This window comes from Saimiri boliviensis, chromosome 1, assembly GCF_048565385.1.
Source record: "Saimiri boliviensis isolate mSaiBol1 chromosome 1, mSaiBol1.pri, whole genome shotgun sequence".
NCBI classification, from domain to species: Eukaryota; Metazoa; Chordata; class Mammalia; order Primates; family Cebidae; genus Saimiri; species Saimiri boliviensis.
In genome coordinates, this window is record NC_133449.1 from 162209183 (window position 1) to 162228933 (window position 19751).

General features: G+C 37.1%; 1 protein-coding gene across 2 annotated transcripts in view; it reads right to left on the bottom strand.

Moving 5' to 3' along the window:
- Positions 1-19751, bottom strand: part of SPINK5 (serine peptidase inhibitor Kazal type 5) — a 74867-nt gene that overhangs the window by 13228 nt on the left and 41888 nt on the right. For both annotated transcript variants that reach the window (XM_003933987.4, XM_003933988.4), the window contains exons 16-27: positions 18441-18489; positions 15943-16070; positions 14293-14377; positions 11151-11278; positions 9994-10060; positions 8530-8657; positions 7142-7232; positions 5355-5482; positions 4866-4938; positions 3837-3964; positions 3594-3672; positions 411-538 (exon numbers count right to left, since the gene is read on the bottom strand). In XM_003933987.4, coding sequence (XP_003934036.2) covers positions 411-538; positions 3594-3672; positions 3837-3964; positions 4866-4938; positions 5355-5482; positions 7142-7232; positions 8530-8657; positions 9994-10060; positions 11151-11278; positions 14293-14377; positions 15943-16070; positions 18441-18489 — 1212 coding nt within the window. The remainder of the gene's footprint in view (positions 1-410; positions 539-3593; positions 3673-3836; positions 3965-4865; positions 4939-5354; positions 5483-7141; positions 7233-8529; positions 8658-9993; positions 10061-11150; positions 11279-14292; positions 14378-15942; positions 16071-18440; positions 18490-19751) is intronic.

Genomic DNA, 19751 nt, shown 5'->3' on the forward strand with positions numbered 1-19751 from the left:
TTTCTAATTAAATTATAACTAAACTCACACTTTTGTTTGTTATTTACATAAGTATAATGCTTTGAAGTTCATAAACATTTTTTAAATGTCTTTGAATCTCCACAAAACTCAGTTATTGTTCCCTCAATAACTGAGGCTCTGCACGATGAACTGGCCTGTCCCAGGTTACTTAGCTGATAAACTACCTCTTCCTACCCCAGAGGTTCCAGGTATGATTATGCTTCACAACATCAAAATAATAATAATAAAAAAAATCTTGTGAAAGTGCTTTGGAAACTGTCTCTTCGAAAGAGAGGAGCTATTTAATCATTAATGTGTGATGCCAAGTACATTAGGTTTTAAAAGTAGCAAAAACTATTTCTGGGAAACAGGCACAACTATCAAATTCATTGATAAACCTTTTTACGTACAAGATGCTTTGGCACATAGCACATTTATTGATGTGCATCTTGCCATACGGGCCTCGAACAGGGTTATTTTCTCTGGTGCAGATAAGCTTCCCATTTCTCTGCATGCTTCGAAATTCACGACACTGATCCTACCAACAGTAGCAAAAAAAGATGTTACTGTGATGGCATAGTATCTAAAACCTGAGAATATGATTGACTGATTAGACATTAACTCATAGCACAGGAAACAAAAACAGAGAAAGTAAAATTTCAGGGAAAAAATACGTTTCAAAGGCACTTTATTCAATCTCTACCTAAGAATTTTGAATCTTCTCCATTGCCTCTCTCTCAAATGATTGTCTTGCTCTAATGGAAATTCTCTACTGCCTAAAGCAGCCCATCTCTTTAAAAACTATATATATATACACACATATATATATGTATTGTGAGCACCATATATATATATATATATATATGATGCCTAAAGCAGCCCATCCCTTTAAAAACCATATGTATATGTATATGTATGTATAAACATATGTAGTATTGTGAGCACCATATATGTAAATATATATATATATATATATATATATATATATATATGATCTTGCTGTGTTGTCCAGTCTGGAGTGCAGTGGTTCAATCAGAGCTCATTGCAGCTTCCAGCTCCTGGGTTCAAGCAACACTCCTACTTCAGCCTCCTAAATAGCTGGTACTACAGGCATGTGCCACCATGTCTGGCTAATATTTTCAAACTTTTTGTAGAGACGGGAGTCTCTCTGTGTTGCTTGGGTTGGTCTGGAACTCTTGGCCTCAAGTGATCCTCTCACATTGGCCTTCCAAAGCACTGAGATTACAGGCATGAGCCCCAATGCACTGCCTCACCTCATTTTAATACAATTTTCTCTAAGGCAGGGCTCTAAACCTGTCTTCCTGTGAGTGCACTCAGTATTCCACACATAAAAAGTCTACTTCAAAAGCCCTGGAATGAACTGAAAGATACTATCCTGGCAAAACATACAAACATGTAAACTTCCAGATTTATTCCTCAACAACAATTTACCAAGAAAAAGAAAAGTATTATTATTGTGTGAGGTGCTTTGTCATGTGGTTTAATATATTTCCTTCAGTGGTCATAAAAATCGTAAAAGATAAATATTCATCATCCCCATTTTATAGATGAGAAAAGTAAATCTTAGAGACATTAAATAAAGTTAGTGTTGAATTTGTGATCAGAAACCTGTGAACCACCAGACTATACTTTTCTACTTACTTGCTTTTACAAGGCAGAGACTAAAACTCCTCTCTGTGGGTAAGTATACATACAGCTGCCTTTTGTGTCCATTGAAACGTAACGAGCTTGAAAAGAAGCCAATGGAACCAAGTTTACAGACAGAATCTAGACTGTATTAAAATCTTCAGAGAGCTATAGAAGTCTCTGGAACTTCCTTTAAGCCCAAAGAGCCAAAGTGGAGATATGGGAACATTACCATAAAAAATACCCCAGTAACCTAGATTGTACTTGCCCTTCTTTCTTTAAATTGTGATGTCCATAAACAATTCTGGGCCTTACTTTGAATTGTAGCATTTTAAAAAATTCTCTGGAATTAAATACGTATCAACATATTAAATGTCTCACAACCGCCATTTTCACAAATGACTAGAAGTATTTTCTTTTCCAGGTGCTCACAATCCCACATATGTCTATAATAGCACTCATGTGCCTGTATTGCAACTCTGCAATTCAGTCTTTGGCTCTTCTATTCATTACTTATGTGTAGTTACTTCCCTTAAGTTTTTCTGAATTGTAAAATTGGAACAATATTACCCAGTGCGTAGATTTGGGGGAGGTTTAAATACCTTATTTAACTTTGCATTGGTAGATACAACTGTAGCTCTCTATTTGACTCTCTGTCTCTCAGCCCCACCTCTGTATTTTCTTTTCTTTTCTTTTCTTTTCTTTTCTTTTTTCTTTTTAAGACAGGTTCTCGCACCGTTGCCCAGGCTGGAGTGCAATAGTGTGATCATAGCTCACTGCTGCCTGGAATTCCTGACCTCAAGTGATCCTCCCACCTAAAACTCCCAAGCAGCTAGAGTTACAGATGTGCACCATCATTCCTGGTTGTTTTTTAAAATTATTATTTGTAGGGACAGGTTCTCACTATGTTGCCCAAGCTGGTTTTGAACTCCTAGACTCAAGCAATTCTCCTGCTCTGGTCTCCCAAAACACTGGAATTAAAAGAGTGAGTGACCAAACCCTGCCTCAATATATTTTTTAATTGTTGTTGTTGTTGTTTCACTCAGTATTTTCTAAATATACATATACATAGTATTTTTCTGTTTGAAATTTTTAAAATAAATATCATAAAATTAAATATTTACCAAGATTTTAAATAGATGCCTTTTAGAGATCATGTGAAGTTGTGCAATAAAGTATTTTCTCAAAGCCATTTATCTACCAAAATACACAACAGATACTCCCAAAATATTTTTAAATAATGATAATTAATATTAATGTTTCATTTTCTTTAGTCACTACGGGCTTAATGAAAAGTTGCCCTGCTCATAGAAAAAATCTTCCTAGAGAAATTTTACTACTTTGCTATTCTAATGGGAGGCCATCAGTGGATTAAAAGGGACTGTGCCGTGTAATATTCTATGTGTTGGTGTTGTAGTGTCGAGTACTATTTATAAAGATCAAAATTAAACTCTAGGTGGCAATGAAATGCCAGGTCAAGAATTTATCAGCTCAAACTCCAGACTTTTGATACTAATTTTCTTTGTAATCTTTAGCATCTGATTGCTTGATATTTATTGTTTAAAAAATCCAGAAACAACTGGGTGTGGTGGCTCATGTAATCCCAGCATTTTGGGAGGCTGAGACAGGTGGATTGCATGTGCTCAGGAGTTTAAGACCAGCCTGAGCAGCAGCAAGACCCTGTCACAAAGGAAAGAAAAAACTCAAAAATGAAATTAACTGGGTAACTACAATAATTTGACAATTGCCACTGGTTCTACAATTCCATCAGAATCACTCTTGGGGAATTGAAGAGCATGCTATTTATTTGCAAGATGTGGCCATGACTTTATTGTTCACCATTATATTGCCAATGATTGGGACAGAGTCAGCATTTCATGAATATTTGTTGAATAAACATTCATGAACTAGCCGAATTCAGGTATTAGTGTGTCAACATCGATTACCTCCTTGTCATTGCTCTGTTTTCCTGTATTGCTTCTGTCTTCATCCTCTTTCTTTTTTTTTTCAGCTGCTTCCCTTTCCCTGTGGGGGTGAAGAGGGGAATGAAACATTTCAATCAAAGTGAATAAACACCTTATTAATTACTAGATCTGCTTCTAAAACAATTGTCATTTTTCCAAACTGGTAGGAAATGATTATTATACTTTCAGACGCACAGTCAAAACGTTATTTTGAAGAATACTCACAGTTTTTCCTTACACATAGCACACTTATTGCCATGCGTCTTGCCATCTGGACCCCGGACAGGGTCACTTTCTCTAGTGCAGATAAGTTTTCCATTTTTCATTTGGCTTCTAAACTCATCACATGTATCCTGAAAAAAATGGAAAGAGCATATTGCAAGTGCTGTTTTTACATAGTATTTGATTGGATTTGAGAATCAGAGGATTTCTTTCCAAGAGGCAGGCAGCCATGTAACCTTACTGTGGTAGGCAAAATAATGGCCCACAGAGAGAGACATCCATGTTTTAATTCCTGGAACCTCCAAACATGCTACTTTACATAGCAAGGAGGAATTATGCTGAGAATATGGAATTCAGATTGCTAATCAGCTGAATTTAAAATGGGGAAGTTACCCTGGATTATCTAAGTGAGACCCATGTAATCACAAAGGTTCTTATTCATGAAAGAGGGAGGCAGGTGAGTCCGTGTGAGAATGACATCACATGAGAAGCACTTGACTGGCCATCAATGGCTTAAGGGTGGCCACAAGCCAAAGGATACAGTTAGCTTCTAGAAGTTAGACAAAGCAAAGAAACAGATCCTCACTTAGAGCCTCCACAGAGGAATGCAGCTTTACCAACACCTTGGTTTCAGCACAATCAGACCCATTTAGAACTTATGGAACCCAGAAATACAAGATAATAAGTTTGTGTAATTTCAAGCAATTGCTTGTAGTAACTTATAGTAGCAGCAAAATAATACAAAAACAAAAATAAATCAAATATATTTGCAAAACCTCATTTTCCCTATCTACAAAATAAGGTTAAAAGGCCATATTCAACCAGGCTATTGAGATAATTAAATAAACTATCATTTATAAAAGTTCCTTTTAAAGTGTCAGGCTTGAGCTTAGTTTTCTTCACTGAACAAGTTATCAGTGATAGTCACTGATAACTTGGTGACTCATGGCCTTCTAAGGGCAAGCTCTAGCTTGATCATATTGACGCCTTCTTCCATAGTTTTGATTTGCCAAAACTCAAATAATAACTCACCTTCCCTGATACTGATCCATTCTCATTTGATCTGGAACCGGAATAATCATTTTTTCTCTCTGCTTCTCTTTCCCTGGAGGAGAAAAAAGTCAATAATCATCTTGTGAACACATATTAACCCTGGATTATGCAGTAAGTGTTCTGTGCAAATGACAAGAAGTCAACTGTCTTCAACTGTGCTGGCCAACAATTCGAATGGCCATCACAAAGTCTTCCTAGGATTCTGGTACAACGAAGAACAAGGGTCTATCATGATAGCACTTAGAGTTCACAGAATTGTAATAGAAAATACAACAGGAATCAGCCACTTGGTTAGCTGTCCTTGCTGAAGCTCATTGTTCCTTAGGGAATGCAAGAGAAAAATGTAATATTTGAAAATTAACAAAAAGAATAATTTTCATGGAAGGATCCATAGCAAATGAGAAATAGCCATTTATTCAAGAGAAATATGACTATGTTTTAGACATGCCTGTTGAGAGAAATACTTACAATTTTACTTTACACATGGTACACTTATTGTTGTATGATTTGCCATCAGCACCACGTACAGGCTCACTCTCCCGAGTACAGCTGAGTCTTCCATTTTTCATTTGTTCCCGATACTCAGCACATTGGTCCTGAAAACAGAGAAGAACAAAGGTCCCTTGGATTATTTAGTCTACTGTAGTCTTAGTAAATGTTTTTAACAATCTGAGTGAGAGTTCTTTCACCTCTCTTTATAAGAAACATAAGATCTAGGTCTGGTATCCACAGAGAAAAAGGGACCAGAATCACCCATGTTCTAATTATAAGAGATGAATTGTCATGGCTACTACTATTGCTTTTAAGGATCTGTACAAGGAAATTATAAATATGACTGAATTTAATAACATATATCAAATGTCAGTAAACTATAGTGCCCCTTGGTACACTTGGGGAATTGGTTCCAGGATCAAAATCCATGCATACTCAAGTCTGTCAGTTGGCCTTGTACAACCCACCTGTACAAAAAGTTTGCCCTCCACCATGCAGGTTTCACATCCCACAAATGCTGTATTTTTTTTATCCAAGTTTGGTTGAAAAAACATTATGTACAAGTGGACCTGGGCAATTCAAACCCATGTTGTCGAAGGGTCAATTGTACAACCTACAGGCAAAATCTTTCCTGCTGCCTGTTCTTACACATAAAGTTTTACTGAAACACATCCTCACTCATTTATTCAGATATTATTTTTGGCTTCTTTCCCACAACAATGGTGAGTAAAATAGGTGCAGCAGACAACATACGACCCGCAATGCCCACAATGCTTAAAATATTTATTATCTGGCCTTATATAGAAAAAAAAATGTGCAGATCTCTGGTGCAGATAGAAGAGAGAGAAAAATGCTGGAGGAAAACTCAAAGTTCTGTAAAATATCAAGGAAGGTAGGTTTGACCAAGTTATGGACAGACAAAATGTCTATCAGACAAGTCTAATCAACAGGACCATTCCTCGAAAGGGAAAACTCAGCCTCCTACAGCAAAGAAGATGGAGAAAAAAACGGAGCAGCCAGAGTTTATCAAAGGTAAATATGGGGCCTTTGTCAGGTCTGGAACTGAAGACACGGTTTTGATATTCTAAGGCTGTAAAAAGTTAAATAAGGTGACTGCAATTTTATGAAACAGTGTTCAGAGACCCAAGGAGTGACCTTATATGCAACATTACCATGCTGACACTTTAAAATGGCTCAAGAAACATGCTAAACCTTTGCCTAAATTATTTTCTTTTATCCCGGTAAGAGTACTGCTAAACCAGAGAGAGTAGAATTCAGTGAGCAGAAGTAATTTCCTCACTGTCTCCTAAGTCCAGGTGGGAGGGGCAGGATCGTACCCCAACCTGACTCCAAAGCCTGTGCTCTTTCGTCCTATCATGCTGCCTTGGATCAATAGAAAAGATACCTCCAAAAAGTGGCTCTGTTCAAGGCAAGAAAGAATAATGAAAGAAAATGAAGAGCATGTGATGCTGATGAGAACCATTATTGACATAAGGTCTTGGTTACCACAGAGGGCTCGGGAGACTGGGAAAATGTCATTACATATTGTTAATTATTTCAAAGTGTAAAGAAGTCAAAATGAACCCCAGAGCAGTGAAAATGTGCTGATATCTTACTCTGCAACCTTAAGGAGAAACTTCTCTGTTCTCCCAAGGACTTAGCTCTGCATAAAATTGCCTTTATCATATATATGTGCTATGTCGTAGTCCCACTGTCAAGGAGTTAAGCCCACTCCAGTTACTGAAATTAGAAATTGCTCTCACCTGAGTGCTCCCTCCTCCACTGCCACTGGAACCTGCAGCATTTCTCTGATCTTCCTCTTCTTTCTTCTTTTTTTCTTCATCTTCTTTCTGGCTGGAAATTAGAAAGTGGGAGGTAGGGAATAATAGATTACAGAGAGTGGTGTGCATTTCTATGAGTTTCTCCTTATATGAGCAAATCACATTTGTATAGAATTATCAAGTATTGATTTAACATCTACTGTGCTACAGGCTTCTCTGAAAATAAAAATATGAATTACATGGAGTCCTTTGCCAGGAAGGACTCTCATTACAGTAGAAGAATACCACATATACATCACCACAAACAAGACAAGGTGAGTAAAGACGGGTGTGGTGGCTCACACCTGTAATCCTAGCACTTTGGGAGGCCCAGGCCGGTAAATCCTTGAGGTCAGGTGTTTGAGACCAGTCTGGCCAACAATGCAAACTTCCACTTTGCACAATATTTATGCCACTTACCGTCCTTTCTGAACAAGTTTTGCAGCTTCCCATTACATATAGAATTGACCTCAAAATCTTTGGTGCGCATTCAAGGTTGATAAAGTTGGTAAGTTCTGACTAAACAAAATGACTTGCTTTTTACTGTACATACTACAGTTTTCCCAATTTTATCTATTTACCCGTGCTGTTCTCCTCTTTCCCTCTTATCACTTTCTGTCATGTCCACATTTCACCTGCATTATAAGGTCCAGTTCCAACCCACCATAAAACTTTCTATTAACTGTCCCTTTCTTGAAGTACCATAACATACTACAGAAACATTTTTCATTTAACAATTCCTTCTTTATATTATATTATCTTATGTCCACATCTAATCTCAGTGGACTATATGATTTCTGAGAAGATCATCTATTGCATTCACCTTTGTATAATCATTATACACGTTGTACATTGTAGATGATCAGTAAATGCTGTTGAGTGACTTAAATATTCTACATGTACTTAACAAAGTTTGTGTAAAGACCTACTTTTCATTTCCTGAAAACGTGTCATTTTCAACAATATAGGTGAGGACTTTGACATTAAAAGCTGTGTGTTTTCTTTCCAATGTGAATTGAGAGATAATCCGGAGAAAGGATTCACTTGACAGCAAATAACTTAAGAATTTTATCAAGAAAGTGTAATTGACTGGTAGGCTCTACCCCAGAACTAACTGAGAATGTAGTAGCTTAGTCGTATATTTTTAATTTCTGGAACTGTGAATCTTGACCATTATAAAGAAAGAACTATTTCAAATCCTTTATAGATAACCTTTTGTTTCTTTTACATGTAAGGAAAGGACAAACACAATGTATATTATCTGGCTCAGTTGCTTTCCCAATTTTGCCATCCCACAGTAGGAGGTTTTTTTTGTGTGTGTGTGCACTCACAAGACTGCCTTACACATGGCACACTTGTTGCCATGAGTCTTGCCATCTGGGCCACGCACAGGATCATTTTCTCTCGTGCAGAAAAGCTTTCCATTTTGCAAAAGACTCCGAAATTCATCGCATGTCTCCTATAAGGAAAAGAAAAGGAAAAAGCTTGAGTTTTTTCTTAGAAGTTAATATATTGAGTTCCTACTAAGTGCTTTATGGGAAAAAAGAGAAAATAACCATTTTTGATTTTGTTTTTGGCAATTATAGAGTTTAATTTCTATTAAGCACACAGGACGTAAGAAGAAGCCTCTATTTCTTTTTCCTTGATAGCCCCAAAGTCCAGACTAAACCTGCAACCATACACAAGACTCTTAATAAACTGGGTTCTCTGATGACTGGGCACAATCTTTGTTTAGGGTTACATGAGGAATTGAGAGAGAATAAGCAATCACTGAAGATCAAAAAATTACTAATGACAATTAAAATTGAGTTTGAATTTTATTCTGAATTCTTCAGTTCAAATTGAAATTCATGAGGATGAAAAAGGGAATTTTTCTCCTAGCTCCGCTTAAACGTTCATTGCCAGGTCCCCTATTAGTCATGTTTAGCAAAAGAAAAATGATATGAGAAGAGAATTTGTGATGTTGAAGAGTAAATCTATTTTTCATATGAACTGCTATTATTTTTAAATTTAGAATCTCAACTGTGAAATGCAACTGCAAATAAGCCAAACATACAGAATTCCAGGGCGATACTTCTTTAGAGGTTATTTTAATATCAATAGTCTCTGATGGGTGCAGGGAAATGACCACAACTTGGAATAACCTGCCTGGAGCCAGCCTTTTGGAACCCAAGGAAATATTATATGGGGATGCTACTTTTTAATCTTTTCCCCAAATGCCGGGACTAATACATAACCAGAGGTAAAGCAAGGAACACATGGATTGACCAAAGGTGGTAATCCAAAACACATAGTGTGCTAGAAAGAATGTATCAGGAAGTCTAGGTTTGAATTCTATTCTTTCCAGAAATTTGAAATATGAAGATATGGGTACTGATACTTATACTCTCATTAACTTTATAAGCAAGTTCTTGTTTATCTCTGAATTTTAAATCTTAATGTATGGGAACAGAACAAATCAGGGGTTTGCAAACTGTGACCTGTGAGGAAAATCTGACCAGCCATCTCTTTTTATAAATCAAATTGCATTGGCATCAGCCATGCCCATATGTTTGTACACAGTCTATGATTGTTTTAGAGCCACACAGCCAAGTTGAGTAGTTGCGACAGAGATTACATGGCCACAAAGATGGAAATATCTGCTACCTGTTCTGTTCAGAAAAAGTTTCTCAACTTCTGAACTAAATGAACCTCTAGTTCCCTCACAGCTGGGGGCTTCAGTAATTCCGTATTTTTATAGAGATACTGCAAAACCTTATCCTTTCATTGCAATATAAACATTCCAGGATCACTACCTTTCCAGCTTCTCTTTTAGTTTTTGGTCTGGGTTTAGCTCCTTCTTTTTCTTTTGCTTCTTGCTGGCTATAAGAGAAGGGAGGAGAAAACAATCATTCCTAGCACCCAATACATAATATTCTAAAGGAGAAATGTCTCTGCATAAAAATGGTCCATTACTGTGCCCTCTCTCTCTTATTGCCCAGGCTGGAGTGCAATGGCGCGATCTTGGCTCACTGCAACATCCACGTCCCGGGTTCAAGCCATTCTCCTGCCTCAGCCTCCTGAGTAGCTGGGATTACAGGCGTGCGCCACTAAGCCCGGCTAATTTTTTGTATTTTTAGTAGAAACGGGGTTTCTCCATGTTGGTCAGGTTGGTCTCAAACTCCTGACCTCAGGCGATCCGTCCGCCTGGGCCTCCCAAAGTGCTGGGATTACAGGCGTGAGCCACCGCTTCTGACTTTTTTTTTTTTTTTTTTTTGACGGAGTCTCGTTCTGTCACACAGGCTGGAGTGCAGTGGTGCAATCTTGGCTCACTGCAACCTCTGCCTCCAGAGTTCAAGCAATTCTCCCGCCTTAGTCTCCTGAGTAGTTAGGGTTACAGGCACGCGCCACCACGCCCAGCAGGTTCATTATTTCTATACCTCCACCAACTTAGCTTTCGAGTAGAAAAGTAAATACACGCCCCTCTATACCATGTTCTTGTTAATGCTGTTTAAAGAATAAGACACACATGCCATAGCAAACCAGTGAATACATTTTTACTACACATTTCTTTTGAAAAATAGATGTTCTTTTCACCAGAAAGCATCTAAGATATCAATTAGATGTTAACACATTTTCAATTTATTAGCACCTCATGATTACACTTTTGGATTACTTGATAGTGACCTATGCTTGCAGAGAACAGAAGTCCTAGTCCTTTTATGCCATTAGCTCCAGGGTAATTTTGCTTTTAGCACATGGCTCTTTCTTAGTGGTGATTCAAGTATTGAATATTGAAGAGCACTAAAAATAAATGTGCTGAGTATATGGCTTTATAATTGTAAATTTCTAAACTCGATGCAAAGACAGCCTTTATTTTCTACCTTCTGAGAAAACTTCCAGTGCCAGCCCTCTTGCCCACCCGATGCTTATCTTCTATACTCAGTAGCAGCAGTGGCCGCCACCCACTCACAAGAAAGCTTCACACATGGAGCAGGTGTTGCCGTGGATTTTCCCATCTAGACCCTCAATAGGATCATTCTCTCTGGTACAGGGGAGTCGTCCATTCCTCACATACTGACGATACTCACTGCACAGCTCCTGCCAAATGAAGGAGGAGTTAAGAATCCAATAACTAAACCAGGCATCCCCAAACTTTTTACACAGGGGGCCAGTTCACTGTCCTCAGACCGTTGGAGGGCCGCCACATACTGTGCTCCTCTCACTGACCACCAGTGAAGGAGGTGCCCCTTCCTGAAGTGCGGCAGGGGGCTGGATAAATGGCCTCAGGGGGCCGCATTCGGCCTGCGGGGCCGTAGTTTGGGGACACCTGAACTAAACACTGGAAAGATTCATTCACATTACCCCTTTAAAAACTAAAACATAATGATTGCATGGAAAAAGGTGATGATGAAGGTTATTAGCTAAAATGCTTTTCAGAGACCTAGGTCACACATTATTTGGAATGTGGATTGCAGTTATTTATCTCATTAGAAAAACTTCGAGTCAAATATCATTCCACACTAGGCACTGTGAAAGATACAAAGAAGAATAATGTCTGGTCTCTTAAACAAGTGAAGGAATTTGTGGCATGCAGAATAAATACCCTTTTACCAAATACGTCTAAGTGTTAATACCTGGGACCTGAGAATATGCTACCTTACATGGCAAAAAGGGCCTTGCAGATATAATTAGGTCAATGACCTTGAAATGAAGACATTATCCTGTATTGCCATAATGGGCTCAATGCAAACCTCAGTCACAAAGATCAGTCCTTAAAACTGCAAGAGTGAGGCAAAAGACAGAGTGAGAGGGAGCTGTAACTGCAGAACAGTCAGAGAGATATAACATTGCTGGCTTTGTAGATAAAGGGGTTCAAGAACCAAGGAACATAGACAGCCTCTAGATCTCAAGAAAGAGACATGGATTTTACCCTGGAGACTCCAGAAAAGGAATACAGCTCTGTCAACCCTTTGATTTTAGCCCAGTGAAATCCTTTTTAGACTTCTAGCCTATGGAATTATAAGATACGAAGTTTATGTTATTGTTGTTGTTTTATTTTTTATTTATATTTTATTTTACTTTAAGTTCTGGGATGCATGTGCAGAACGTGCATGTTCGTTACATAGATATACATGTGCCATGGTAGTTTGCTGCAGCTATCAACGCATCACCTAGGTTTTAAGCCCCGAATGCATTAGGTATTTGTCCTAATGCTCTCTGTCCTCTTTCCGCCAAGCCCCCACAGGCCCCAGTATGTGATGTTCTGCTCCTTGTGACCATGTGTTCTCTTAAGTGAGAGCTGAACAATGAGAAGTTTATGCTGTTTTAAACCACTAAAGTGTGCTAATTGTTACAGCAACCATAGAAAACTAATACAGAGTTTTTAATTTCTTTGAAGAAAACACATAGAAGCAACTACGAGTTATAATAAAACAAATAATATAACTAATTTTTAAAAAAATTGTTGGCATAATAGATGACAGGTTATTCAGCATATTGTATGGATGGGAAAATCTGTAGGGAGCAGTTAACACACGGTCTGATCCATGAAAAATAGCCAGAATTTTGGTAGACAAGAGGGATATTCTGACTGTGAGTAATGCCATATAGAAGGCAAAGATCATTGTATGTTGAAGAATTGGTGAATTGTCCAATGTGGAACACCCTACTGGACAATGAGATTAGATCAATAATGACATTAACATTAATGAATATAATATGGCAGAGTGAGTACTTAAGTATGACGTTGTACTGTTATACATGAGTAAGTTTTAGGGACTTCATAGAAATAATATACATTCCAACAATATCCTTATCTTATAAGTGAGAAAGCTAATACACAAAGATGTTAACTGTGGGAATCTTACTGGTAGAGAAATGAAGCAAGGATTTGAACCCTGGCAGTCTGAGTCTAGAGTCCAATTTTTTAACCACATTGGTTTTGTAACCATAAGATGGGAAACCATGAATCAGTGCTTGGCATGTCCAAGAAATCAAAAGGTGGCCAGTATAATTGGCACAAAGTAGAATAACAGCAAATGTGATCTGTGGCAGGTACCAGGGAATTAGACCACGTGTGGCACTTCCAGCCACTATAAGCACCTTGATTTTTACGTCTAATGATGTAAAAATGAGAAGCCACTGGGTGGCATGACCTGCCTTATGTTTTTAAATAATTACTTTGGCTTAAGAGTCGAGAGTAGATTAGAGCAAAGGTAAGAGCAGTAGAAATGAGATCTTCTAAATCAGAAAAGGGTAAAGAAAGAATAATGAGGACCTGAGGCATAAACTTCAGGAATAATACAAATGGCAGAAGGGTGTAAAATCTAAAGTGCATCATGAGCCTTAAAGCTAGAACTTGTGATTCAATTCTTTGTTTTCAAATTACTAACTACATATAATTATATGTAATATTATTTGTGTCATATATTATAACACTTATTATGTTAATACATAGTAAACACTATATTATTAGTATATCATTACATTATATTGACTAATTAAATATATTTCTTAACTTCTTATCTCAGCTTCCAAGTCCTCTTCTACAAAATACAGATAATAATATATAACTTGAATGGCTATTACACAAATCAGTCACAAAACTTTTATGCCATGATGCAAACAATAGTAACTAATGTACAACTATCATTGTTATCATCATCATGTGAGATGTTAAAGAATGCAAACTGAAGACTCAGAGATGCTTTTATCTCCTCAAAATCTCACAGAGAATTAAGTGGGATGAAAACCTAGTTGTGCTGTTTTTAAGCTAAACACCCATATTCAAATATGCACTTGAGAAAAATCTGAACATCTGTCTCTCTTAGCTTGCATTCAGACAGTCAGATGACAATCTATATATACTTCTTTCTTGTGTAATATTATTGACACAATCAGGGGAGAAAATAGTGACTGATCTCTCTAATGCACAAGCAATTAATAGATATAGTGTGAATAAACTGAAGAAGGAAAGAGGAGTACTCTTGTATACGAGGATCCAAACACGATTTCTCAGTTTGCAAAGTCACTGAGAATGCTAGGATGAGGAGGAGGGAGCAGGAGCCTTGCCATTTAATATTTATGTGGCTCTGATGATCTCAAACAACTACCTGTACTGTTTCTCTCTTAACTTTTTCAGCCTCAACATTGTTTATTTCTTCTTTATGATTTTTCTTCTCTTCTTCTTCAAGTTTGCTGCAATACAAAAAGAGGATATAGGCTGAATATGATTCCCTACTCTTTTTGGAAGTAAGTTTTTAAAAGGAATGAGGATCTTGCAAACCAATAGATTCAGTCTTCAATGCAAATTTATCTGGTCTGAGAGATGCTTTTGCCTTGACCAATAGTGCAGATAAATTTAGTTGTTTACATACCCCCTCTAAAGAGGAATCATGATAAAACAAGCATGAATCTTTATTAGTCTGTGGCCCTCAGACGATCTTATTTTCTGTAGGTCAATAACTTTAATTAGCTTTCTGAATAAAGCTACAATTGTCTTGATTTTATTTTACTTGTTAAACTTTTCCTCTCCAAATAGCTACCATATCAGTGATAAAAGAAAAGGGTGATGCTAAGTCAGATGATAGGCTCGAAGTCATAATAAACCATGTTTCATTTTAAACTGAAAATTTTAAATATTATTTCAGTAGAGCTAATATTTAAGTTGAAATTTAAGGATTGGATTGCAGTAGCGATTCAAGTCCAGTAAGATTCAACTGCTAATATTTTGAAGTTGAACACAAGTCTAATATTCTGGTATTCTTGTCATTTTCTACTGACATATAGCATGTTAACGCTGGAATATCCTTAGCATGTACTCCATTTAGTCATTACCACAACACCAGCAAATTGAACAGGTGGGTGAAAAACCCTGGCTTCTTGAATTTCAGGCCACTGTTTCTTCTAGTGCTCTGCTCTGTCAAGCTCTCCTCTTGAGGAATTGCATGCATTCACTTAAGGACTAACTTAGATCTAACTTGGATCAAGACACGTGAAAGTTGGGAGACATTAACTTTGCACCTCAACAGGGATTATTTAAATAAATATTTTTCTCAACATTTATTTTAGGATTAAGTTCAGGAGCAGATTAAGAGCCTAAAAAAGGAGGAGAATTAGAAGTGATAATAACTGACTTCTATATTGTCCCACAGGATGGAGCTCTGGTCACAGGCTTACCTACACCACTCGGCAAAACAAAGGCCCTGAACCTGGCTTAACAAGGGACATTTTAGTAAACATTTAGGGTATGAGCCTGTTGCCTAAAGGTTTTACTCCACAATAATCCACTTAAGAATGTATGCATTATATAGTAATGACCCTAAAAGGATAAATAACAATCCTCCCTATTCCATTTCTTGTTCAGGCTATTTTAATAGTCCTTATATACTGACTTCCATCTAGCTGGTTTTTCCTTAGCTCCTATCTAAATAGACTAATAAATCATAAAATGTCAGGAGTGGGAAAGAGATCAAAAGATCATCCAATCCAAATCATGAAACTTCTGATCTCTCTTTTTACAAATAAATATTATCAAGTGTTAAAAAATTAGCATTAAATTTAATTAGAAAATAGGAGGATAATTGAATAAAGTATAGTATTGTCACCATATGATTCAATACTATTTAATGTCCTGTCCATCTGCTTTTAAATCTTGCTAGCATACAACCCATGGTCTATACCCTACACATGCAAGAAGGATCTGCGACCAGGGGCGATCCCTGATGAAGAAATTCAGTGGGAGAGTTGGGGTGGGCACTCACAACACACTGGCACACATGGCACACTTGTTTCCATGTATTTTGCCATCTGGGCCGTGGACAGGATTATGCTCCCTGGTGCATATGAGTGTCCCATTCCTCACTTGGTCCCGAAATTCATTGCAGATTTCCTAGAAAATGAAGAAAATGTTTTCTCAGAGTAGTTTTCTATCCTTCCTGCATCTTTTCCTATTGTGAGGAATACAATAATGTAATGCAGAGTAAAATGTAAAAAGAAAAGTGATAACATGTCGTAGTAAATCAGTTAAGTATTTTTAAAACTTCCATCATAAACTCAGAATTATCCTGGCACTATAGCAGATCTGAAAATAGATACATGTTCTGTTGCATACCATGGTCTATAAAAGCTAAGGAAGATCAGAGGTGGGAAGATTCCATAGGCAGGCCTAAATGAAAAGCCTTCCTGGAGGAAATGAGAATATTGCTCACCCATGGTTTGTCTTTAGGAGGCTGAGAAAGAAGAGAAAAAACATGCTTAACTTAAGAAATAAATATATATCTTGTCTAGATATGGTGGCTCACACCTGTAATCCCAACACTTTGGAAGGCCACGGCAGGAGTGCTTGAGCCCAGGAGTTTAAGACAAGCCTGAGCATGATAGAAAAACTGAGTCTACAGAAAAATTCAAATAATAATAATAATAAATTGCCAGGTATGGTGGCATGTGCCTGTAGTCCCAGCTACTCAGGAGGTTTAGGTGGGAGGACCACCTGAGCCCAGGAGTTTGCAGTTGTAATGAGCCATGACCGCACCACTGCATTACAGCCTGGGCAACAAAGTGAGACCCCGACTCAAAAATAAATAAATAAATTTTAAAAGACATATCTTTATAAACAGAGAAGAGAACAAGTCTTATCCCTAGAGAAACTGACATATTTCTGGGAGTAAGTTGATTTAAAAAACTTAAATACTCGGAATGGGAGATATGGATTTGAAGCAAGGGGGTAGCAATAGGAGAGGCAAGAAGGAGAAATATGTTAATACCACTGGAAAATCTAAGAGGATTTGGCAGATGATCAAATATGATGGATGAAAACAAATTTTCAATTCTAATTGGTCAGTGAAAAGATAGCTTCACCTAACAGAAACACTTATTTTTAAAAAATGAGTCAGTAAGAAGGTAAATTTTAAACAGTGTCAACTTTTTCCCAAATAGTGATGAGGCTGGTACTGTTGCGGCTATTGCTAAGAAATAGAATAAACAGGCTAGGTGCCATAGCTCACACCTGTATTCCAGCACTTTGGGAGGCCAAGCTGTTAGAATCACTTGAGGTCAGGAGTTTGAGACCAGCCTGGTCAACATGATGAAATCCTGTTTCTACTAATAATACAAAAAAAGAAAAAAACAAAAAACAAAAAACAAAAACCATAGCCAGGCATTGTGGTGCATGCCTGTAGTCCCAGCTACTAGTGAAGCTGAGGCAGGAGAATCACTTGAACCCGGGAGGTGGAGCATGCAGCAAGCTGAGATCAGGCCATGGCACTCCAGACCGGGCAACAAAGCAAGACTCGATCTCAAAAGAAAAACAAACAAAAAGAAACAGAATAAAGAAAGGTAAATCTTGTATGTAGCTATTATATGATAGCTACACAAGATAGATTGGGCTCTGCTAGGTATAAAATTTTAAAATTATAAATGCATGGTGAGTGGACTAAAAATAACTGGAAAGTCAGAGACCCTACTTAATGATCTTAATTGGGTGCAAGAAAACTACTACTTGATCCATAGCTGGGTGGTTTCAAAGCTCAAATATGATAATATATGTGCTTTTGTTTTGTAAATTTGGATGATTGAGATCTTACGCTCTCTATCTGAAATAGTAGAGATATGAAAAATGTAAACTGAAATTAGTAAATGGTATAAGTTAATGTTAATACTCTAACAACAGAAATCTAATAAAAGCAAAATATGGGGAAAATTCCTTGCAAAAAGTTAACAATCTAATTTTTATGAAATAAACTCCTTTTTTTTTTTTTTTTTTTGAGACGGAGTTTCGCTCTTGTTACCCAGGCTGGAGTGCAATGGCACGATCTCAGCTCACTGCAACCTCCGCCTCCTGGGTTCAGGCAATTCTCCTGCCTCAGCCTCCTGAGTAGCTGGGATTACAGGCACGCACCACCATGCCCAGCTGATTTTTTTGTATTTTTAGTAGAGACGAGGTTTCACCATGTTGACCAGGATGGTCTCGATCTCTTGACCTCATGATCCACCCGCCTCAGCCTCCCAAAGTGCTGGGATTACAGGCTTGAGCCACCGCGCCCGGCTGAAATAAACTTCTAAATTTGAATAATTATAAGATAAAATTGATATTCTGGACACTTCTAATCAAAACCCTTTTTGTTCAGGTTAAAAGTGTTCTTCATTCATTCTAGGCATGAAAATTAAACAGAAAACATTTATTCTAATGAGATGAATAGAGTACCATTGTAAAGAAAAGAAAAACGTCAGGGTACAGCATCAGCATTCCTGAGAATATTACCTTTGCAGTTTCTCTTTTAGCCTTTGCTCTTGCTCTTTCTTCTTGTTGACTGTAAGACACCAAAAAGAAGAAGAGAGAAGAAATAGATCTTACTAGAATAGATCCTTAACTTTCATAGCTTGATTACTTATTGCTTTGACTATTCTCAAACAATGCCAAATATCTACCCATAATAGTTGATAATTTTATTAGACAATAAACAATCATGGTTCACTCTACCTCAAGAGGGTGGTGTGCAAGAAAAAGCCCCTGAATTAGGGAGTAAATCTGTTTAACTTCCCAGTATATGCATTGCAATAGTACTTTCGTATTTGCCAATTCTTTTGCATGTGTGATTACTCTTTATTTAGAGGTAATATTTATTTTGAGAGGCAGTATAGCATGATGGTTAAGAGGAAGGACTCTGGAGCCAAATTCTGTAAGGAAAACAAGAAGTACCTTAACCTTTCTGTGCCTTCTTCATCTTTAAGTGTGTGTGAAGGAGAAGAGGTAACAAAAGTATCTTTCTTACTGGAATGTTATGAGCATTAAATGAGTGACTACATGTAAAGCAATTAGAACAGTACATGGTACATAATAGAATAATTGGTATAATTGTGATAAGGGATTGACATCATCATTATTGTAATTATTGAAAGGAAACTTTCCTTCCAAAATTAGGCATATGATGGAAATGAAGTGAAAGTGATAGATGATACATTTCAAATAGCTAATAGTGTTGCAATTTGAGCTTCCTGGATAGGATCTATAGCATAATTGGATATATAAAACACAAATAGTTCAAAATGTAGAATAAATGACATAATTTGTGAAAATGTTTTAATGTGTTCCAATCAACAAAAGACTTGCTTATAGATTAAACTAAAACTTTTTTTAAAATTGAAAAGACTGTTTTCACATGGTATGAAAGTGTGCAAAAACTAACTATGGAGGGTAGAATAATTCTCAAAAAAAAAAATCAATCACCTTTGTTAACGTCTCCATAAAACATGAGGTGATAAAGGTATATTCCTTTTCAACAAAGAATTTATATATTTATGGGATAAACTGACTAAAATAGATCTAAAATTATGGGATTTTTCATACTTCTTTATATGAAAACTGATCTAACCTTTACCATGAGTCTAAGTTGACTAAAACATTTAAGCAGCATTTTCTTTCCCCAGTGGCCAATTGTCAGAGGAAGCAGCAAAGATGACTACTTAGAGGCAGAATTAGTTGCTTGTTACTGAAAGAGTAATGTAAAGGAGAAGAAAAAAAACAGGCTGAAAGGCCTTGCTAAGTGATTATTTCCTGTCTATATCCCAAATC